General features: G+C 49.1%; 7 protein-coding genes across 7 annotated transcripts; 5 read left to right on the plus strand and 2 right to left on the minus strand.

The window, feature by feature from the left end:
- Nucleotides 1–969: 969 nt before the first annotated feature.
- Nucleotides 970–2451, minus strand: ACHE_51015A (Auxin Efflux Carrier superfamily; the record flags this gene model as incomplete). The annotated part of the gene is made up of 4 exons (XM_043280795.1): nucleotides 970–1059; nucleotides 1112–1292; nucleotides 1346–2153; nucleotides 2220–2451. 4 exons carry the CDS (start codon nucleotides 2449–2451, stop codon nucleotides 970–972), a joined length of 1311 nt encoding a protein of 436 aa, XP_043138339.1.
- A 1438-nt stretch (nucleotides 2452–3889) lies between these two features.
- Nucleotides 3890–6267, plus strand: VMA1 (H(+)-transporting V1 sector ATPase subunit A; the record flags this gene model as incomplete). Its single annotated transcript, XM_043280796.1, has 5 exons — nucleotides 3890–4270; nucleotides 4346–4430; nucleotides 4533–5197; nucleotides 5259–6155; nucleotides 6211–6267. The coding sequence occupies 5 exons, from the start codon at nucleotides 3890–3892 to the stop codon at nucleotides 6265–6267; spliced, it is 2085 nt and encodes a 694-aa protein (XP_043138340.1).
- A 555-nt stretch (nucleotides 6268–6822) lies between these two features.
- Nucleotides 6823–9388, plus strand: VPS1 (dynamin-like GTPase vpsA; the record flags this gene model as incomplete). The annotated part of the gene is made up of 8 exons (XM_043280798.1): nucleotides 6823–6845; nucleotides 6927–6996; nucleotides 7099–7193; nucleotides 7274–8024; nucleotides 8080–8721; nucleotides 8773–9031; nucleotides 9080–9164; nucleotides 9220–9388. 8 exons carry the CDS (start codon nucleotides 6823–6825, stop codon nucleotides 9386–9388), a joined length of 2094 nt encoding a protein of 697 aa, XP_043138341.1.
- A 1059-nt stretch (nucleotides 9389–10447) lies between these two features.
- ACHE_51018S (uncharacterized protein) lies at nucleotides 10448–10877 on the plus strand (the record flags this gene model as incomplete). Its single annotated transcript, XM_043280799.1, has 2 exons — nucleotides 10448–10681; nucleotides 10749–10877. The coding sequence occupies 2 exons, from the start codon at nucleotides 10448–10450 to the stop codon at nucleotides 10875–10877; spliced, it is 363 nt and encodes a 120-aa protein (XP_043138342.1).
- A 3180-nt stretch (nucleotides 10878–14057) lies between these two features.
- ACHE_51019S (carbon-nitrogen hydrolase family protein) lies at nucleotides 14058–15124 on the plus strand (the record flags this gene model as incomplete). The annotated part of the gene is made up of 4 exons (XM_043280800.1): nucleotides 14058–14102; nucleotides 14163–14251; nucleotides 14311–14729; nucleotides 14793–15124. 4 exons carry the CDS (start codon nucleotides 14058–14060, stop codon nucleotides 15122–15124), a joined length of 885 nt encoding a protein of 294 aa, XP_043138343.1.
- Nucleotides 15125–15274: 150 nt separating this feature from the next.
- ACHE_51020A (glycosyltransferase family 2 protein) lies at nucleotides 15275–17113 on the minus strand (the record flags this gene model as incomplete). Its single annotated transcript, XM_043280801.1, has 3 exons — nucleotides 15275–16272; nucleotides 16322–16556; nucleotides 16604–17113. 3 exons carry the CDS (start codon nucleotides 17111–17113, stop codon nucleotides 15275–15277), a joined length of 1743 nt encoding a protein of 580 aa, XP_043138344.1.
- Nucleotides 17114–19803: 2690 nt separating this feature from the next.
- TRK1_3 (potassium ion transporter) lies at nucleotides 19804–22365 on the plus strand (the record flags this gene model as incomplete). The annotated part of the gene is made up of 1 exon (XM_043280802.1): nucleotides 19804–22365. The coding sequence occupies one exon, from the start codon at nucleotides 19804–19806 to the stop codon at nucleotides 22363–22365; it is 2562 nt and encodes an 853-aa protein (XP_043138345.1).
- Between the last annotated feature and the right edge of the window lie 385 nt (nucleotides 22366–22750).

The following is a 22750-nucleotide window of genomic DNA, read 5'->3' on the forward strand; positions in this document are numbered from 1 at the left end:
AGTCACTGAGGATAAGCCTTAGAAATGAACCACGGAAGATATCGAATGCGGAAAAGGGTCAATAAAGCAGACCACATTATGACGTTGCGTTCGGAATGTACCGCAGAGTATAGAGCATGCCACCAATTGTATATTCAACAATTGCATTTGAGCAATTTGTATTCTTGTACGATAGTACATGAGTGCGAACCATGCATAGAAAAGGCCGAATAAAGTAGCAAACAGCCACCACGCTATCTTCAGCAGCATCATATGTATTTCTCTTCTAGAACCCCTCTCCGGAACCGCTGGAACCATCCCCAGATATCCGTTCCCTCCTTGACGCCATAATGATGCGTCCTTGGTCCCCGGGTATGTAAACCGCCACCACTCTAAGCTATATATACCCCCAGCATTGTCACCGGTGTCCTCAAATCACACCATCTGACCTTACTTTGAACAAATCAAAACATATTTCCTATTTTAACTATTACTCCATTCCCACCAAACTATCCATAATGGCGGGCTGTGACTGCGGATCGAACTGCTCCTGCGGAGGTGCCCAGAGCTGCACCTGCAACAACAACTGCGCTTGCAAGGGCTGCGGAGTATGTACCCTACTCCCTGTGATCCTGGCAGACAAGGAACTGGTGGGATTGCTTGATAAAGGATGGATGTGAGGGCTAACCATCACGGGATTTATAGAAGTGAATCTTTCCGCTCGAATGTCGTTTACGAAATCGGTTTTCATCCCAACGATCTTAACTTCCAATAATTGGGTTCGATGGGAATTATGTATTAGTATCAAATGCAAAGTAATTAACGTGTATCCATCGGTCTTTTCCGGCGTTATTTGGATGTAGAATGAATCCCGAAACATAAATGTAGCTTGGGGAGGAATGCATCATTGAATCAATACTTTTGGACATACTATCTGGCACTCTGTAACCAGCTCTATGCAATATATACAGTATCGTCCACATACCATCCTCATAAACTCCTCGCATCCAATGCAGCTTGAGAAGCTTTCAACGCTCCCGTGATGGACAGACATACAAATGGCGACAATGCATACATGATCTTCAACCTATTAGCTTGACTCCATTGAGGAAGGTTATAAGGGTGATCTTACCGTCAACGTTTTCGCCACCTCAATCTCCTCCGTTTCAGGAATCTTAGCCAATTCAGCTAATCCTGATATCACCAACGCCGGCGGTCCAGCAGGCATTAGCATCATACTAAACCAGAGAATCGGGTCGGTCTGGAGGATGTTTGTCCCCTTGGCAAGGGCATAGATGACAGAAATGCTGATTCTGTTGTCATAGCGTTAGCTGCGTTTCCTTGACGTGAGAAGTGAGATACATACGCAGGCCATAGAACCAATCTAACGAGGAAAATAGTCAAAATCGCCCTGAAAGGGATACGACCAGATCTACCTTTCATCCGTTCAAAACCGAGACCTAGTTTCCCTCCGACGATGAAGATCTGAAGCGTCGTGAATAACTGACCAATGTTTTTGACACTGGACGTTAACCATGCGTTGAAAATACCACCCTCATCTGAGTGGTTAAAGAATGCCTTGTGTAGTTGCGGCACAGATCCCAAAATCACGCCGACTATCGTACAAGTAATCATGACATCTGCAAATGGAGATTCAAATGGCGCCAGAAGTCGTTGCTTGACCCGTTTTGGGAGGCACGACGTGACAAATCCCCCGTAGTGCTTAATTTGACTGCGAATTTGACGACCTGCTTTGTGTGCGCGGTCTGGGAGTAAAGAGGTTTCCTCATTGGCATCCTCCTGCTGCGCTGCTGAAGCATGATGCGCTTCGGCATCGCCCTGTTCTGCCTCTGTTATGCGTCTACCTTGTCCATCATCGCTGCTGGTCTGCGCCTCAAGCAACCTGGGACCGACAGCGTATCCAATAGTCTTGCTGACCACGGCGCAAACGAGGAAGTAACTTTGAGCCCGGCGAATTGCATCCGGGACCGTATCTTCACCACGAACAATCGGATGAAGACTTCCAACGCTTTCCAGAGACTGTAAGAGGAGCAACGGGAGTGATGTGGTGTTGTTGAAGGTACAAGCCGGTGTAACCCAGGGTGGGAGTTTGAATCCCTTCGTGAGGAGGTATGCGAATCCGATTGAACCGCCGGTGTAAATCATCGACCAAACTAACATAATATATCAATTCATCAACAATTTACTTCATCAGAAAGAGAAGAGAGGTCATCACGAACCCAGGACAGGAACATAGTTCAACAGATTCCCAGCATGCAATTGCTCGCCCAAATGGACAATGATCAACGCAGGCAGAAAGAGCTTGACATTCAAACCTGCCATATCGTCGATCGAAGCCTTATGCATCAATTGAAGTCGTTGGGCCGCGATTCCGTAGCAGATAGTGAGGAGGACAGACACGCAGGCCTGTAAGGCGCCCAGCAACGGTGCAATGAAGCCTTCTGCGCCCATGGTGAGTTTTTATCCGATTCAAGTGAGCATTTACCAGGATGTTCCTGGGTTGAAGGATCGTGGGGTTTAAGAAAGCTGTCGTGTGCTCCGGAAAACTGGAACTTGGATACAGTGATGTCATGGCGTCATTGCCATGCTTCAAGGCGCAGGAGGAGATTTACTTGAATGATTGCACTGGATCATTGATCTATGCTAATTCTAGCTATGTTTTTGCTACTATTTGGTAGATTGTATCAGGGATGCTGAATGATATTGTACTGTTAGGTGGTAGCCCTAGTCAACCCTGCTTATATTGATCCACGTGTCGCTGCTACTTTTGTCCAATGTCCAGCTGACTTTTGCACCGCAATTCATATATTCCTTGAAACGAAACGATTGATCATAAAATGGGCGAATCACTCATCGCCATATTTTGTGTCAGTGATATATCGGCTCCAGTACGTAAATCACAGAAGGTTATAATCATCTGAATGATCGTTCTAATAATTTAGATCATATCATCTATACTCACTAAAGCCTACCAATATGCCATTAATCTCGACTCCCCTCCATCCCTCCTACTCCTTGATAACAACAGGAACACACTTCATCAATACACCAGGAACTCAGTGACATATCCTCCTGTCGAATCTCCACTCAAGTCTCCCTTCCTCGGGTGGAGTATTCGCGATGCCGGCCAACTTCTGAATGAGAACGCAGACGGGAGCATTGTTGACTCGCGTGTGTTTCTCGTTGCAGACGAGGAGACAGCAAAGGACGAAGACACACTCCTGATGGTGCAGAATGTGGGACAGAGGGAAGATGACAAACTTGCACTGAAGTGTGTGCGCCTTGCTGCTGAACATGTGAATACCGAAGCAGTGACTGTATCAGTTGCCACAAAAGACATAGAGGAAATATTAAGCTTAGTTAATGGGAATGTGGTTTATGGAGGTGGGATGGGAGGCAGAGACAGCCATCAGCCACCGAAAAAGGGAGGGAAAGCGCCGAAGAAACAGTTATAGGAGCTATGATATGCCTTGAGTCGTCAATGTCATTCTGGCCAAGCCGCCTCGTTAGTATATAGCTTTCTGACTGCGATATCCTAAAAAGATGTGAAATGCAGCTTCTTCAAGAGATTCGACAATATAGTGGTGATATATTCGAGGACCTTACTGTTGGGAAGTAAGGTCGTAGTGCTATCCATTATGCGCAGATTGCCCTTGAACGGCAATTGAAAGGACAAAAATCATTATAAGCGTCGGAATATTGACGATAAAAAGGCCAAGTCGATTTCAGCACTGTTCAGCAACGCCTCTTTGGGATCTCCCGGATTAATCTTAGTGGCCGTGGATAACGCCCAGACTAGACCAGGTAAACAACTTCCAGGGGGAAAGTCATTGATGCCAGAGAAGCGAACTCATTTCCTAAACAAAAATCCAATAAAAAAGAATTCTGTATGCTAGGCTTGGGAGTCAACAACCGTCTTAAAGCACGGCCATCACTGCTGGATCTGATAGCCAGTCGCGGCGTGGACGAGGAGCTCCCATCTGTAACCGTCGACGTCTCATCACCGCCCGGACCTGCCAACCTGCCACCGCTCCCGGACTCGCCCACTTCGACGACCTCCAGTTGGAGCTACAGCATCAGCAATAACAACACTAATTCTACTATCGAACATCGTGTTCCTTCTCTACCAATTCCCTCTATCCGCATCCCCGCTTCACACACCATGGCGCCTGCAAAGGATGCGAATGATGGAGAACGTGGCGCTGTCTTCTCCGTCTCCGGATCGGTCGTCGTGGCCGAGAATATGATCGGATGTGCTATGTATGAGTTGGTAAGATCAGCATTTGGTTGTCTCCAATGATGCGATGACTTTATCTTTATTTTCTGACGCTTCTGTCCCAAATAGTGCCATGTAGGAACTGGTCAGCTCGTCGGAGAAGTCATCCGTGTCGATGGAGATAAGGTCACCATCCAGGTCTACGAGGAAACCGGTACGATCCCATTCGCTCCCCTCTTGCGCTGCGATAGTCGATAATCGTGTTTGGATACTCGAGATATGGATTGATAGCTAATGTGGCTCTCTTGGATTATAGCGGGCTTGGCTGTCGGTGACCCTGTGTACAGAACCGGCAAGCCTCTTTCGGTCGAGCTTGGCCCCGGTCTGATGGAAACGATTTACGATGGTATTCAGCGTCCTCTCAAGCAGATTCACTCAGAGTCCGGTTCGATCTACATCCCCAGTGGTATTCGGGTAAATGCGTTGGATCGTGAAAAGAAGTGGGACTTCACGCCTACGATGAAGGTCGGCGACCACATTACCGGAGGTGACATCTGGGGTACCGTCTTTGAGAACAGCTTGGTGAACCAACATAAGATCCTGCTTCCACCCCGCGCCAGGGGTACCATCACCCGGATAGCCGAGGCTGGAAGCTATACGGTGGAGGAGAAGCTCCTGGAAATCGAGTTCGATGGTAAGAAGACAGAGCACGCCATGATGCAAGTTTGGCCAGTGCGTGTGCCTAGACCGGTCAACGACAGACTGTCATCCGACTCGCCCTTCGTTGTCGGACAGAGAGTGCTTGACTCTCTCTTCCCTAGTGTCCAGGGTGGTACTGTCTGCATTCCCGGTGCTTTCGGATGCGGCAAGACTGTCATTTCCCAGAGTGTGTCCAAGTTCTCCAACAGTGATATTATCGTCTATGTCGGATGTGGTGAGCGCGGTAATGAGATGGCTGAAGTCCTGATGGATTTCCCCGAGGTGAGTCGCGCACATACGTTATGGCTGACCTTTGGTGTGTTAGTGCTAATGATTACGGCAGCTTTCTATCGAAGTCGAAGGCCGCAAAGAACCCATCATGAAGCGTACTTGTTTGATCGCCAACACATCCAACATGCCTGTCGCTGCTCGTGAAGCGTCTATTTACACCGGCATCACCATCGCCGAATACTTCCGTGATCAGGGCAAGAACGTGGCCATGATGGCAGACTCCAGCTCGCGGTGGGCAGAGGCATTGCGTGAAATTTCTGGTCGTCTGGGAGAGATGCCCGCTGATCAGGGTTTCCCCGCGTACCTGGGAGCCAAGCTGGCCTCCTTCTACGAACGTGCGGGTAAGAGTACTGCTCTGGGCAGCCCTGAAAGAAATGGCAGTGTCAGTATTGTCGCTGCCGTTAGTCCTCCTGGTGGTGACTTCTCCGACCCTGTCACTAGCGCTACTCTGGGTATTGTGCAAGTGTTCTGGGGTCTCGACAAGAAGCTGGCCCAGCGGAAGCATTTCCCCTCCATCAATACCTCTATGTCCTACAGTAAATACACGACAGTGCTCGATAAGTTCTACGAGAAAGACCACCCCGAGTTCCCTCGGCTGCGTGAGAGTGTTCGAGAGCTGCTTACCAAGTCGGAGGATCTGGACCAAGTCGTGCAGTTGGTTGGTAAGGCCGCATTGGGTGACTCGGATAAGATTACGCTGGACGTGGCAGCTATGGTGAAGGACGATTTCTTGCAGCAGAACGGTTACAGTGACTACGATCAATTCTGCCCGCTGTGGAAGACCGAGTACATGATGAAGGCATTCATGGGCTTCCATGACGAGGCTCAGAAGGCAGTTGCCCAGGGTCAGAACTGGTCCAAGGTCCGTGACGCAACCGGTGATATCCAGACCTCCCTGCGGAGTATGAAGTTCGAGCTTCCTGAGAACCGAGAAGAAGTTACAGATAAGGTGAGCCACTAAAGAAAAACCCTGGTAATAGTTCCTCATGCTAATTCCGCCACAGTACGAGAAGGTCCTGCAGTCCATGACGGAACGCTTCGCCTCGGTGTCGGATGTGTAAACTGTCATTGATGGAGTAGGACGTGGCGCACTTTGACGGGCGATAATGTTGGAGGCCTGTATAGCATAACCAATTCCCATTTGTAGTTATTTGCGATGTCACGAATTTATTTTCTTTTTTTCTTTTACTATTATCTGAGTCATTATTACCCTCCATAGCTGATATTCCATATCTGTTGGGTTGCTATGGATATCAGGCATCGCGGCTGAAATATCACATGACGCGTCCCAGGCTGCACTGAAGGACCTCCAGAGTTTCTGTAAGAATTTGCATTTCTCCATAATACTTGCATTTGAATGACAGCAGCTCTTTCTTATACATTTTATCCCTTTACACTTCAGTATTGCTGCGAGAACGTGTTGGCGGAGCCTATCTACCCCATACTACTGATCGACCTCGCGAAGCTACTCCGTACACTTGGCCGCAACTTCGACACTCCCGCTTCCTGTCCGCCACCACCAACGGCGCCTCTCAACAGCGATACCCATTCTTCCTATTTCAATTCCTGTTTTTATATTTTCCGGTTGGAGCGTCTGTCTATAATCTCCGGCAGCCATGGCTAGCCCTACTGGCTTCTCGTGCGCATACACCCCCCCCCTGCTACCTATCCCTGATAGCCAAACCTCCGAGCGGTCTGACTAACATCGAGGATTCCACAGGATCAACGTCAACGATCCCAGCTTGATCTCGCTGGTGAACAAACTCCAAGATGTCTTTTCGACAGTCGGGGTAAGTGAATAGTGATTTTGGAACTAGTGGTAGCTTCGTCTAGACAGCGACGGCTTCCCGCCCCGCCGCATGCACGTACTGACATCTGTTGGTCTGGTCTAGGTTCACAACCCCATCGATTTGCCTCAGATCGCCGTCGTCGGATCGCAGTCAAGCGGAAAGAGTTCGGTTTTAGAAAACATTGTTGGTCGGGACTTGTGAGTGGCGCCCGGGCCGCGGTGCGGTGGTTGTGCTGGTATGCGTGTGGTTTCAGTGGCTGACTAGAGTGGCTGTATAGTCTTCCTCGTGGTTCGGGAATTGTTACGCGGAGACCCCTTGTACTGCAGCTCATCAACAAGCCCGCAAGGAATTCGGTGAACGGATCGACAGATGAGAAGGTGGACAATACAACGGACGAAGCGGCGAACCTAAACGAGTATGGAGAGTTTCTTCACATCCCCGGACAGAAGTTCTACGATTTCAACAAAATCCGTGAAGAGATTGTTCGCGAAACCGAATCGAAAGTTGGCAAGAATGCAGGTATCTCGCCTATCCCGATTAACCTCCGCATCTACTCGCCCAACGTCCTTACCCTTACACTTGTCGATCTGCCCGGTTTGACCAAGGTTCCCGTCGGTGACCAGCCCAAGGACATCGAGCGACAGATCAGGGATATGGTTTTGAAGTACATTAGCAAGCCCAACGCCATCATTCTTGCAGTGACCTCCGCCAACCAGGATCTGGCGAACTCGGACGGTTTGCAGCTGGCACGTGAGGTGGACCCGGAGGGTCAGCGTACGATTGGTGTGTTGACTAAGGTCGACCTCATGGACGAAGGAACCGACGTTGTGGATATTCTTGCGGGCAGGGTTATCCCATTGCGTCTGGGTTATGTGCCGGTGGTCAACCGTGGCCAGCGTGATATTGAGAACAAGCGGCCAATTGCGTCTGCGCTGGAAAACGAGAAGAACTTCTTCGAGAACCACAAGGCGTACCGTAATAAGGCTTCTTATTGCGGAACACCGTACTTGGCCAGAAAACTGAACTTGGTTTGTAACCGACGCTTATTGTGTGGGCATGGAACACTTGCTGACTTGTTAATAGATTCTCATGATGCACATTAAACAGACCCTGCCGGACATCAAGGCCCGCATTTCCTCCTCCCTTCAGAAGTACAGCTCTGAGCTTTCGCAGCTTGGTGATTCGCTGCTGGGCAACAGTGCCAACATTATCCTCAACATCATCACCGAATTTAGCAACGAATACCGCACAGTCTTGGAAGGACGGAACCAGGAACTGTCTAGCGCTGAGCTGTCGGGCGGTGCTCGTATTAGCTTTGTCTTCCACGAGCTTTACTCGAACGGTATCAAGGCTGTGGATCCTTTCGACACTGTGAAGGACATGGACATTCGGATGTTCCTCTACAACTCGTCTGGCCCCTCGCCCTCGCTGTTCGTTGGTACCACCGCTTTCGAATTGATTGTCAAGCAACAGATCAGAAGAATGGAGGACCCCAGCTTGAAGTGTATTTCTCTGGTCTACGACGAGCTTGTTCGTATCCTGGGTCAACTTCTGAACAAGCAGCTGTTCCGCAGATACCCTATGTTGAAGGAGAAGTTCCACGCCGTCGTCATTACTTTCTTCAAGAAGTGCATGGAACCAACGAACAAGCTGGTGCGGGATCTAGTCAACATGGAGGCATGCTATATCAACACTGGTCACCCTGACTTCCTCAATGGCCACCGCGTAAGTTTGCAAAACGCTTTTCACTGTTTTGATCCATTCTAACTGAAATAGGCCATGGCCATTGTCAATGAACGTCAAGCTGCCGGAAAGCCCACTCAGGTTGATCCGAAGACCGGCAAGCCTCTCCCGAGCCGTGCGAACAGTCCGTCGTTGGAAACCAGCCCCGAAACCACCAACAACTCTGGATTCTTTGGAAGCTTCTGGGCTTCTAAGAACAAAAAGAAGGCGGCTGCCATGGAGCCTCCGCCGCCGACCCTCAAGGTGTCGGCCAACATGTCGGATCGCGAAAGTGCTGAAGTGGAGGTTATCAGTGAGTACTCTCCACCGTTTATGGGATCATAAGCTAATATGGCTACAGAGCTCCTCATCACCTCGTATTACAACATCGTCAAACGGACTATGATTGACATGGTCCCCAAGGCCATTATGTACACTCTCGTCCAGTACGTACTGTACCGTTTCGCATCTTTTGAACTACATGCTGACTGTATCCGCTAGATTTACTAAGGATGAGATGCAGCGCGAGCTTCTCGAGAACATGTACCGTAACCAAGAACTCGACGACTTGCTCAAGGAAAGCGACTACACAATCCGCCGACGGAAAGAGTGCCAGCAGATGGTGGAGAGTCTGTCTCGCGCCAGCGAGATTGTCAGCCAGGTGCAGTAATCGCCTTCAATATTCTGTCTCGAGCTATATCCTGTCTCCCTTTTCTGTTCCTTTCGCTTTCCTTAGGGTTCTGTCTGGTTGCGCTGCCTCGGAGGTGTTGTGTTTTTTTATGTTTGCACGTCGTTCCGAAGTCAAGTCTAGACTCCATACCATAACGGTTCCTTCTGATGTCAAGTTGTCTGAGCTGAGATTCTATATCACGACTTTCTTTGTATCAAATAATGATTTGTTGATGTTCCGAGGTGATCCTCCATAGAGTACGTTCAAAGACTATTCTAGATAGCAAATGTACAGCATTAGACGTCTGAGTAGTGTATATTCAAAGATGTAGCCAGTGGGGATCTTTGCTTCATAGAACTGCCTAAACCCTCATTCACAATATCCCACATGAAAACACGTGCCCTGGAAGCCCTCAATTAGCATAACTTCCAGTTTAGTAGATGAAAAGGAGCATACTCTTCCTCAAAGACCAGTCTCTCACCATAAACCTTTGTATACCCAGCCTGAAATGAAAGACAAAGTCAAAATCCCCATTTCTGAGATGATGTCGCAAGCGCTCTGTGCATTCTGGTGAATGAGAGAGAAAGGATGTTCCATTAGGCTACGGCATTTCAATATTTTTGGAAAAAAAATCTCTTTATTTCTTATTTCCCCTTCTCTTACTTATACCTAGCGCGCTCTTTTGCTTTTCTGGTTTGGTTGAGGTGGGCTTGTTCAGTTTGTTCCTTTGGGATCATCTACATTACGCTTTTTTGCTTTTGCGGTTGCTTCTTGGGTCCGGTGTGGTAAGTCCACTAGATTTCTCAATTGCGATTCTCTCTACTTTGCGACGGCTCGAGGAGAGAGCTCCACGGGAAGTGCGCGTTGCGTTGGTGTACTGCGACTAATCATAGTGTAGGAAAATATCGTCCGTCGCTCATTTCGCGTTCGCTTTCGCATCCTTCATCTTAGTCCGTCTCGAATCTTCCCACTCTCGCAGGCTCTGTAACTAACCCTTTTTATATAGCTCCCCCAACCAATCCCACACCCCTCAAGCAATCCGAGCCTCTCTACATCAAAATGTGCTACACCCTAACCTTCCCCTCCCTCCCATCCCTCTGTCACGCAGCCCCAAGGCACCTCGTCAACCTAACGATGTACTTCATCTGCGACGAGATCACCAACAATCCGCAATGGGGCATGACACATTGTAAGGCTGAGGATTGTATTCCATATGGGGTTTTTGGGTCCTATCGGTCGAAGGGCGAGTGTCCACATTGTATTGAGGAGGTTGTGGGGGAGAGGGTGCTTTTTGTATGTTTTTTTCGTCTGCGGATTGTGTTTGATTGAGGGGGTGAAGGCTGATTGATGAGGTGACTAGGTTATGGAGAGTGGTGATTATCAGGTTGCTAGTGGAGGGGAATCGAAGGGGTCTGAGAATGGACAGGAAGACGGGCTCTTCGAGCAGGGACATGGAGATTCTGGTCAAGGGAGCTGGATTTTCTTTTAGCACATCTCCGTTTGTTTTGTCTCGTCTCATGTCTTGGACAGTTGTGGTTAGGACTGTTTCTTGGTATTTTCTTCGACTCGGGAGAGTCATTTCAATCCAGTTGGCTACAGGAAGAGGACTGAGGGATACAGGATCGAAGAGGTACAGGTAGAAGGCAGGACTTTGGACATTGGTCGTGTTCCATGTATCCGACATCTGACCTTCGAGGCACTCATTTCAGGCTTATTGGCCTGCTATCTTAGACTTGAAGCTGTATTTATTAAATTAATGCCTAATAACCCATTAGACACCAGTATCACTCTCTTGTAAACCTCCGTAGCCCTGATCCTACATGACATTCGCCCGCTGGAAAGTTTCAAGCGTTGGCTGTTCGGTCACTCGTATGAAATAATCGAATAGGACGAGGATTCTTGTCTCGTAGAATCTCTCGCATTCTGCGCAATCCGCTCCGGCTGAATCCCCATAGCCCTAGTCCTATATATGACAATTTGAGATTTTGAAACATTAGCTTTTCGATCACTCGTACGGCGTGATGAAATAGGATGTGCCCATTCCTCCACAGGTTGTCATTGCATTTCTTTTCCCCATCTGATCCTCGATGGGTTCTAACTTGTCTGTCTGGTTGGGAGAGTAGAGATAAATTCGCGCACCTAACAGGGCGAAGCGTGCTGTAGACAATTGCCTCACCAATGTCACCAATATAGACGACTCCGTTTGTCACAAATCTGTGCAGTGAGCTAGCCGTTCTTCGGATCAAGTCAAATGTTGACCATGCAGAAGCCTAGCTAATATCGGGTCCGAAGGTTGCATAGTGCGAGGGAATAATCCTTATCACATATTTTAGGTCCCCAGATGACAACAACTCCGCAAGGCTATGGAGTGAACCGGACAACACCACCAACTCGTGGAAGTGAGTCCCGGCAAGGGATCTATGCATTGCTAGCGCGAGAATAGCGGACACCTCTTGACGTAATGTTTGGAATGGATGAGGTGCCATGTTAGTGATTCTCGGGGTACTGAAAGGGAGGATGACTGCTGGCTGGGAGAACAGGTAGGTAAAAGTCGAGCACGTGCTGATCAGTGTTCTTTTCACCCTCCACAGACTATACTATCAAAGAAGAGACCCGTAAAGGGGTGTCCGAAGAGGAAAAGCTTCTGGGAAAGTCCTGTGTCCCCGTTCCACGAGGGGCTCATTTGCAAAGAGATTCATTGTATCGTCTTGAAATGTTGACGGGAAAGGTGTTTCCTGCGCACTATATTCAATGCGAACTTCCAAGTCAATTGCGACAGGAAAACGGATATAGGCGAGATCCAGGTCTCTTTACCCTGGGGGAGAGAAATTAGACACCTTCGCAGAGGTGCCAAGTACCAAAGCGAAGAGGTATCTGCTTCTAGCAGGATCTTTAACCTTTGGCGCATGCTTCGTCTCAGCGCAAGAGACATTATTTGTGGATTTCCTGCCTAGTTGCATAACTTTCTTGCTTCGTCAAAGTAGATCATGGCGGTTAATTCATTATCTGGTGATCAGGAGCGTGTGTCCGTAATAATATACTAACGTCGAAGATTGGTTTGATCGGTGAATATGGCCTTAACGACCACTTGCTGGCCTGATATTCCGCTGACAATTCTTGTGGCCTCCAGCACAAAGCACCCAGTTGAAGTTCCGTCAAAGCGGATGTCGTTGTTTGCTTTCGTCAATATAAGTGGCTATATCAATTGGCTTGCTCACGAGTTAGTGGAGGCAGTTGCGGAAGAGTTCGGTCTTCAAACCAGTCAATGTGCCTTCCGACATGCTTTTGGTGATCGAACCTTTTTTAATATGAGCCTGCGGTTTGCCCCCTCCGTCTCTGGACACTTTCCAGTGAGCTTTGCTGCTTGGTGTGCTAAATACTTTATCGTAAGGATGCTGCGCGTGAGTCGCGAATGCACTGCGGTACGATCTAGCCCGATGAACGAGTACAATGCTACCAGTAAAGTAACATTCGAGAAAGTAGTCATTAATTTATAGTCATGGCAGAGAGGAGAAGTTGGGGGGGGTCGACTGAGGAACTTAAAGGGATTATGCTGCCGCGTTGGGTGGTGAGAAAATGCGGACTCGTTGCCTGGCGCATACTTGATTTGACGACAATAGCTGAGTCGCTATATACTTACAAGCACTGAATTATTTGTCGAATGTGGACGCATGTTGCTTCTGATGAGAAGCAATATCAGAATGGCGTCTCATGTTGCTATTGTGAATATGAACGCTAATAGAATGCGTTTCGGGTATGCTAGGCGCGCCGAAACGGTGTATACAACATAATTGTTTAGTTGCTTCGTCAGGAAGTAGACCGCATAAGATTTACCTATGTGACTCGGGTCCAGTAGAGATGTGTACAGCAGAGGTGTCTCTTAGTGCTGGATTGTTGAATCTTTCCATGCAGCGAGCCCGCGATGTCTCGTCACATGACGAACATTTGGTGAGAACCATGGCGAGGATCTTCTAGAGCTTTGTCAAGAAGGTGGGCTTTCCTTGGACAGGAGTTCCCTCAATGCGTTCGAATGTTCGGAAAAGTGCCCGGGATTATAGAATAGACTGATATGTAGCATTTTGGGCCACATGAGCATTCCGGTCGCTTGTGCATCCTTTGTAAAGGGTAACGGGTTCAGTTCCAGCTTCGAGGCCTCTTTGTATTTCTTTCACGTCTATGCGAATGAGTATCAAGTACCGCTCCGCAATGCGTGCTGATCCCTCTACCATTGTGCAGCTTTGAGTATTGTGGTAAATTTTAAGTACGCTTGATTAGATGGGATTGAGACCGGTGACTAGAGCAGCCAAGTCTTCGACCATCGAGCAGTCCAGCCATCAGCATTTGGCAAGTTCCTCTGTTTGGTCTGCAGAGAAAGTTGAGAGGTTCCTGACATCGCTGCTGGACCTCCGAGGAAGTAGAATGACCTCGGGGCAAGAACCATGGAATTGACCCGGTTTTATGTCCCTCAGGCTCCATTATGAATTAGATATTCACCAGGTCAATGATATGCTAGGAATGAAGGGTAGGAATACTTACCCCACCTACCCCAACTCAACCGACCCCAATATGAAGTTCCCCAGACCCACCATGACACTCCCCGCGGTTTGCGGTTTTTCTCCCTAAGTTAACCAATTCTCTATATTCTTGATATCAACAGACAAACGGAACAATGGCTCCAATTCGTCGCGTAGCTGTCGCGCAGTGGTACATCAAGGTAAGTTTTTTATCTCTATGATATGGGAATTGGTACGCAGCACAGCATTGACAATCGCAGGACCTAGCCATCGACGAGAACCACGCGAAAGCATGCCAATACATCCGTGAAGCCGCAGCGCAAGGCGCTGAACTTGTCGTTCTGCCAGAGTAAACACCTCCAAATCTTCATTATGCAAAGATATGATGAGGGGTGCTAACGCCGCCAGATACCACCTAAACGGCTTCAACCCGTCTGACCCCCTCTACATCCACCAAACAACTACCTACACACCCTACTTGCAAACCTACCAATCCCTCGCCCGCGAACTCTCCATCTCCCTCATCCCCGGCACGATCGTCGAGAACCACTCGCCGACGCCTGCCCACAATGAAAACGAAAAGCCCCTCCTCTACAACACCGCCTACTTCATCGCTCCCACCGGCGAGATCCTAGGCTCCTACCGGAAGAAGAACATCTGGCACCCTGAGCGTAAGTATCTGACGTCGTCGGGAGAGGAGCCGCATGAGGTGATTGAGACGCCGGTGGGGAAAATCGGGTTGTTGGTTTGTTGGGATTTGGCGTTTCCGGAGGCGTTTCGGGAGTTGATTGCCCAGGGCGCTGAACTTATTATTATTCCTACTTTTTGTGAGTTTAACACTAGCATGTGGCTTATGGGATGCCGTGAGTTGGGTGCTGATCTGTGTGCAGGGAGTCGGTATGATGCTTCCCCCGAGGCATTGCAGTATAACCGTGAGTCTGAAGTGTTGTTTCTTGAGTCAACACTTACGGCTCGCACGTTTGAGAACACGTGCGGGATTATCTTTGCGAATGTTGCTGGGGGGCCTGGGGATCAGTATTTTGGACTGTCGAGGGTTGTGTTGCCGGTTACGGGTGTTGTGGGGGATATGGGCAACAAAGAAGGGGTGATGGTTGTGGATATGGATATGGGGCTGGTGAGGATTGCAGAGGAGAATTACAAGGTTAGACAGGATATTAAGAAGGAGGGGTGGCATTATGTTTATCGGCATAGTGCTGCGTGATCATCGCATTAGATCTATGTATTAGGTGTTAGATATGGTACTTGTACATGCATGCGTGAATATATCAGACCTGGCAAATGAAGACATGAACAGACATGAACGTGGACAACAGACAGTGAATCATAAATTCATATATCCCGTATATCACCATCAAACCAGAGACGCAAAGTCCGGCTTCTTACTAACCCTATACACCAAGCGATCCGTCCAGAAATGCGAAAAGACCGCATGCAACGTCGGAACAGCACCGAATATCGTTCCGGCAATGGGAAAACAGATTCTCTCCAGGAGGAACGGCAGGTACCACCAAACGCGCATAGAAAAGCCTGTGTCATTCACATTGGCTTGCAGCATGTCTCCCTTCCTCGTGCGGAGGCAGATATTGTACCAGCGTTCGTGTAAAGCGAGACACAGATTCATCCAGATAAATGAGGTCGTGCGAAGAATGTTAGTGACAGACAGCGCAAGCGCCATGGTGGGGTGCAGTGACGAAGAAGTCAACTCGTAAACGGCCGAGAAAACCATGAGGATCATCAGATGCACAGGAAGGAAGTGTGCTTCCCAGAGTAGATGGAGGAGAGCCAGGTGTCTGGGACGGAGAAAGAGACATCTGCTGTGCAAACGGAGGTAGGTCAAGGTGCGACGGGCCGCAAAGCCAGAGTCCAGTGCTCCCCACATATGTCTTAGGGCTTGACGATACCGGGCGTGGCAAGTGTCGAGGGTTCGACGGTACCTGGGTATCTTTCGATCGCTGGCCGTGTCACCGGACACGTTACACTGGCTAGCAGGGACGTAGACCACGCGCGTAAGCAGGTTGCCAGCAGTCTCGAAATAGCATTTGAGCATCATGTGCATATCCTCGCCGATAGCCGTTGGGTCGCTGTCCCAACCACCCACCTTCTCGGCCAAAGACAGGGGTAGCGAGTACACGGAGGTTGGAATTGAGATGGTTGTACCTGGGTACATGGTCGAGAGACCAGCAAAGCCCCAGAGGAGGTCTGCACAACGGACGAGTATAGGGCTCTCGTGAGAATTGCGGTCGAAGATAATCGGACAAGAGTAGAGCGTGCGGTCTGCGTCGTCTGTGAGGTGGGCGTAATGGAGGCGACGGATTTCGGTAAAGTAGTCCAACCATAGATGCGTGTCGGCTGTTCCTGTCAGTTTCATCCTGTTGTGCTCTGGAAAGAAGTGGCTAACCGTCCATCACTGTGACTATTACATTACAAGAGCCGGTACTAAGCTCTGTACGGTGGACATGGACGATCTGACGAGCTGCAAAGGCGACATTCGAGCTTTTGCCTGCAATCTCTCCTTGTAACCCTGCCGGGTGGAAAGTGCTTCGAACGTGGAGGAAAGACTTTTCGAACTTCGAGATGAGTTTCTGAGCTTTCTCCGCGGCGTCGGTTTCTTTCTGCTCCATTGCGAGATAGATCTAGGTATGTCAGTTAGAGGACCCAGAGCGTACAGATAAGTGCTCACCTCATACTGCGAACGAGCTCGTGGATGACTAGCAAGCACGTTTAACGTAGTAATAAGTGTATGGATATCCTCCCCGTAGTTGGGCAGTATAATAGCATGTATCACCTCTTGGTCATCCACCTCGTAAACCGCGGGATTATTGAATTTAAAAATGGACGGATCAGGGAGTTTGCGGGAAGGAGACGGAGGAGGGTCATCGACGTAGTCGTTCTCGTTCGCTTTCCAACGTCTGCTCAGGACCTGTTTGGTCTGCTTGGTGACATACCAGAGAGACCAAGACAGACGAGCAGCGAACCAAAGCATGTTAGTGTGGACGAGGACCGTGTAAACCATGAAGATCTTCTGTGCAACGTTGAGAACTGAATTATCCCCCGTCGAGGGAGGTCCCTTGGCAGGAGGCCAAATTGAATTCCATGGCGAGAAGGGTATCAAATTAGATGTAAAGACCAGCAGGAATACCAAAGCAATGATGCTGAATCCAGGAAGACAGCGAGACGCCCACTGGAGCATCTTGACGAGGTTGATGTCCCCGATGCTGGGGAGAGGGAGAGAGAGGGTGAGAGAGGTACAGAGGTCAGATGAGAGCAGTTCATGGCTTTTGAGTGAATACAGAATCACGTGAACTTCTGGTATAGGAGTACTGTGCGAGTCTTCCTGAGCAACCAGTCATTGGGCTGGAAAAGGACGCATGGCACTAGTAATTGGGGATTTGCATTGTATCCGTGGATGATCAGTTGACTAGAGATTCGTTTGCCCGTACTTCATATTTCGAGTTATGTGGTGGTCTAAAATTGCGTCCAAGCTTCCTTGGAGACCCTTAGTACGGAGTACATACTGCTGATACCACTGCTCTGGTCAACCGTGGATGAAGATACACTTGTTTTAGGGCTGGAGAAGAATCCTTGCACTTGTACCATTCTTCCAAGTGAGTTATATACATACTTAATAGGCTATACCCCTGTATCAACGTCTCTCATACATTGTCTATATCGCCCAAAAGGGAAATTGACCCATCTAATTAGCTCAACCAATCATCATGCAGAATTTACCTCGTGAGCACCGACGCTGACCAATCAACGCATTGTACCGCAGCCTGTGACCCGACCACTTGCTATGGCTTCATGATGGCCGAAAAGGGAAATAGAAACTCTCTTGACCCCAAGAAATAAGGCCGATGCGGAAAGACTTGGATTAATACTCTAACCCCGGCGTTCGGTAAGTATGCACAAGCACTAACAGTCACACCGATTGTTTGCACCGCCACCACCACACTTCTGCCAGCTGCGGGGATTCAACCAGTCGTTTTGCGACATCGGGGTCCTCCGTGTGCTCGTCACAGCCATGCGAGTTGTATCTTATCATTCATGGTAGATAAGCTCGCGCATGGATCCTGTGTTTCCATCCCGGTCACGCATTCCGTGCAGAATATGAAGAACACATGGCGTAGCTGGCCGAATGGATAGGCGCAGCAATGCTCTGATACCGATTGTTCAATATTTCGAGATACCCTTGTCAAATGACATATCTAAGATGATCTGGCAAACACGACAAAAAAGTAATTCTTATACGGCGATACGGTGTAATTCAAAACGTTGTCGGAATACCTGCCTTAACCGCTGGCATTGCGGATATCAACGCTTTGGTATGAAGTGTCTGGCATCAATAACGCTCACGGTTGGCGGCAGCTTGTGTGATCAATGCCTGGCGTCTACTGAATTTTGAATTGGGAGGACCTTGATTTCACCGCTCCCGTTCTCTATTTCCCAATCAAGTTGATGTTGGCAGCCGTTGTATGACCCTTGCGACGGAGGGAGCATATGGCAGAAATATCAACCGTGAGTTCCACGCGGGAGTCACGACACCGAAAATTTGAATGTATCGATCTGAAAATAGGTTTATGTTGCATTGTCGTATTTACTTGCTTTTTTTGCCATGTCAGTACTCATTTCTTAGATAGGATACTAGTTAGTTCAGGGGTTGAGAGAATGTTCAGTCAGCTGGTCCGAAGCGACGACAGCGTGATATTGGGGCATTTTTCTCTTTTTATTTCCGCCAGATATCAGAAAGATGTTTGGAAACCAGCCTCAAGATTATCGGAATAATCATGGTGATACCCAAGATTGTATGGCTGATCTATGGCGGGCGGTGGTCAGCAAGTCGGTGTATATCTGCCCCTATGCATATGCACGACAAAAACCCTGCAAGATAAAGCCGATAAAGCACAGCGAAAAAAAAGCAAAACCACCAAAACCCCTGTAAGCTGCAGCTTTGAACCGAAAAGTCGGATTATCCGGTGAGGTGTAAAAGGCCGGAATTGGACAAGGTCGCATTAAGGAATCCATTAAGGACTGGGATCCGCCATAGCAATGAAGCCATAGCATACGGTCAGGTAGAATATCGCTGCATTCCTGCATCCACCTGCAGCGATCTTACAACCCGCCAAGATTCGAGGCCCCAATAGACTATGAAATTGTTCATTCTCAGTGGTGTTGAGGCTATACAAAAAGTCTTGTCGAGTCCAAAGCGGGAAATCAGCTGAGATCAGGTGATTGTACACTGACATCCCCTCAACCATACAACCTTTCTCTTGTCTACAAGTAGATTTACCTGTCCATCCTCCCAGCGACCCAGCGAGAAACCACAGAGGATCCTGAATTCTTTATTCTGATACAGCGATCGTCGCCGTGCAGCACGCCGTTTGTGCATTGCGTCGTCGGTCGCAAAAGCACTGTCCATGAGCCCCAGTGAGCGATTTCTGGCAATCTCTGCTGCCTCGCTGTGAGCTCTTCGAATTTTCCTATTCGAGTTGAAGCATTTTTTTTTCTTTTTCTTTTTTTGTGTGCTTCCTTCCTCTTCTTATTCTCACTCTTTTTCTTCTTGCTTTTATTTTGAGTGTGTGGCCTTAGATTTGGTTGCGCCTGGCTAGTTGTCCCTCTTCACCTCGCCTCGTTTTAGTATCGCCATTCACCATGACCTTGGACACCTCGATTCTGTTTAAAGGCCGCCCGGTTTGGACCAGAGACTAACAGTATCTCGTCCGATTCTTTTCTCTCTGTCATTTTTTTGATTGTCCTCTCTTGACCAGGTGTCAGAGACGATTTCGGCAATTGACCGCGTGTGGTAGCTTATCACCCCCGATGGCTGTTCCGGTATGAGAAGCTAACTTTTGTCGCTCAACTGCTAGAATCATATCCTCCCACATGAATATCGCGGTTTTGAAGTCCCTCCGGTTCCACTCTTTTGTCTCTCGTGGGCGTCGCTCAGCGACAGCTCGCTCGGTCGCCAGGATGTTTTCCAAATTCATCGAGAAGACAATTGAGGTCAAGTCCCGCATTCCATTCGTGAGGGACATTCATATGAACTTTATCCTCCTCCATTATACCTATATCATTTGCCTGAGCTTCATCGCCTCCATCATCATCTATCCCGGGACCAAGCTGGCGTACATCGATGCCCTCTTCTTCTCCGCCGGCGCCGCGACCCAGAGCGGCTTGAACACCGTTGATTTCAATCTGCTGCACACATATCAGCAGGTAATCTTGTACTTTATCTCCATGCTTACCACCCCGATCTTCATCCATACCGTTTTGGTGTTCATCCGCCTCTACTGGTTTGAAAAGCGTTTCCAGCACGTTGTTCGCGACGCTCGCAACTTGCGCGCCACCCGAACCCGAATGCGCACCGTCACAGAGGGCAAGGAGGATGACGATGATAGCCGTGATTATGACAGGGAAGAGCGGGGCATCACCAGCCGGCCCATTGTTGTCTTGCGCAACGAATCGGGCGATGCTATCCATAAAACGCCACAAGGCTCCCCCATCAAAAACCAAACCCCCGACGGTTCGGATTCTTCTCGCAGTCCTACCGATACAAGGCCGGCCAATGGTGAGGATAGTAATAATTCCAGTGACCGCGAGGACTCTGGCCAGCGCACACCCAGACTGGGTCTCGGAAGTTTGCGCGTCCCCTCCCAAGTGAGCCCCGACCAGCACATCGCCTTCCTGGAGCACCAGCGGAAAAGTAAAGGGGCTCTGCGCATTCCTAGTCCACGTGAATATGATCGCGGTGGTATGCCCGAGGTGCTGGAAGAAGACGACGATGGCGAACGACTTGCCAGACAAAGGAGTCGGGAGTCGCATGAGGCTCGAGAGGCTGATGATGAAGTGCCTCCAATGGAGGGCCCACACATTACCATCAACGAGCCGGAGATTACGCGGACAAAAACCCGACAGTCTACCATTCCTCGCATGGACACTCGTCCCACCTTCCGTGAGACCAAGGACACGAGCGATGCCAGTCCCTTCAGTCGAGCGCGACGTGGCACGATGAGCAGTATTGTTCGGTCCTTCACCCAAGAACGCGACCGACCAACTCTTCCGTATCTCAGCTGGGATGCTACTGTTGGTCGAAACTCCAACTTTGTCGACCTGACCGAAGAACAACGCGACGAGTTGGGAGGCATTGAGTATCGTGCTCTGAAGACCTTGGCAGTTGTGCTGATCGCCTACTATGTTGGCTTCCATCTACTGGGCGTCGTCTGCATGGTTCCCTGGATTATGCATACCCATTGGGGCTCTGTCGTCCAGGCTGCTGGCCAGGGCCGCCCATGGTGGGGAATCTTCACATCCGGTTCAGCCTTTAACGATGTTGGCTTCACCCTAACTGCGGACTCGATGAATTCATTCCAAGGTGCCATCTTCCCAATGTTGTTTTTAGCCTTTCTCATTATCATCGGCAACACAGGGTTCCCGTGCATGCTTCGGCTGATTATTTGGGTTTGTTCCAAGCTGGTTCCCGTCGACAGTCCGTTGTGGGAGGAGTTAAAATTCTTGCTTGACCACCCCCGTCGCTGCTTCACGCTTCTCTTCCCACGCAATGCCACCTGGTGGCTCTTTGCAATCCTCATCGCGCTCAACGGCATTGACTTGATCTTTTTCATCATCCTGGACCTCAATGATCCAGCGGTGACTGCCTTGCCTGCTGGAATCCGGGTTCTGGATGGTCTGTTTCAAGCGGCTTGTACGAGAACGGCGGGTTTTTCGGTGGTGTCGATTTCGGACTTACATCCGGCCGTGCAGGTGTCGTACATGATTATGATGTATATCTCCGTGTTCCCGATTGCTATCTCGATGCGACGGACGAACGTGTACGAAGAGAAAAGTCTTGGCATCTATCCCACTGAGCCAGAAGACGAAGAGGATGAAGACCAGCAAACCGCACCCACCTATATTGGAGCTCATTTGCGGAAGCAGCTGAGTTTTGACTTGTGGTATGTGTTTCTCGGGTTGTTCATCATCTCCATCGTTGAGGGTGGTCGCCTGAAGGATACGGGACAATACTCGTTCCAGCTCTGGTCGGTTCTGTTCGAGGTGGTCTCGGCGTACGGTACCGTCGGACTGTCCATGGGCTATCCGGGCGTCAACACTTCTTTCGTTGGTGAATTCCAGGTCATTTCGAAGCTCGTGATCATTGCAATGCAAGTCCGTGGACGACATCGTGGTCTGCCATACTCCCTCGACCGTGCTATTTTACTGCCATCGGAAGCGCTGAATCAACAAGAAATCGCGGATGGCGAGCGGCGCATGCGAAGACGCGCGTCGAATCTCAGCGGCACGACGTCTATGGACCGACAGCAGTCGCAGGCGCGGACGGAGACTGGTGTATCGACAGGACTCGATGCGCGGGATCGTGATTCATTTATGAATGCCGACGCGGTTCTGCACCGACATGGCACCCTGCGATCGCAACGATCGCAACGATAGAAATATTTACCTTGATTCTGTTTATCGTTTACACTCTGGAGTTGGGTTGGCGTCGAGTGTTCAAGCGTTTTTTTTTTTTTTTATAAAAAAAATCATCGTGTTATTCCGAGCGAGCAAGGTGTTGGAGAGTGTTTTCTTTTTTTTTATAGATAGCGTTGACTGAGAGTTTCGATATGGAGAGGTCTTCTGGTGTTATTATTCGCTTCCTTGTTAATATTAATTGCGTTGCTTGCTGTACAAAGTGTAACTAGCTAATGCCCCTCAATGGTCTGGTTCAAAATATCCACGTACGCTTATTGCTACTACAAGGATCTCATACTCAAACTCCGTATATAAACTCGTCTCCACCGTGACAGCGAAACCCACTTGGTCCGTCGGAAGGAAA

This window comes from Aspergillus chevalieri, chromosome 5 (genome assembly GCF_016861735.1).
Source record: "Aspergillus chevalieri M1 DNA, chromosome 5, nearly complete sequence".
NCBI classification, from domain to species: Eukaryota; Fungi; Ascomycota; class Eurotiomycetes; order Eurotiales; family Aspergillaceae; genus Aspergillus; species Aspergillus chevalieri.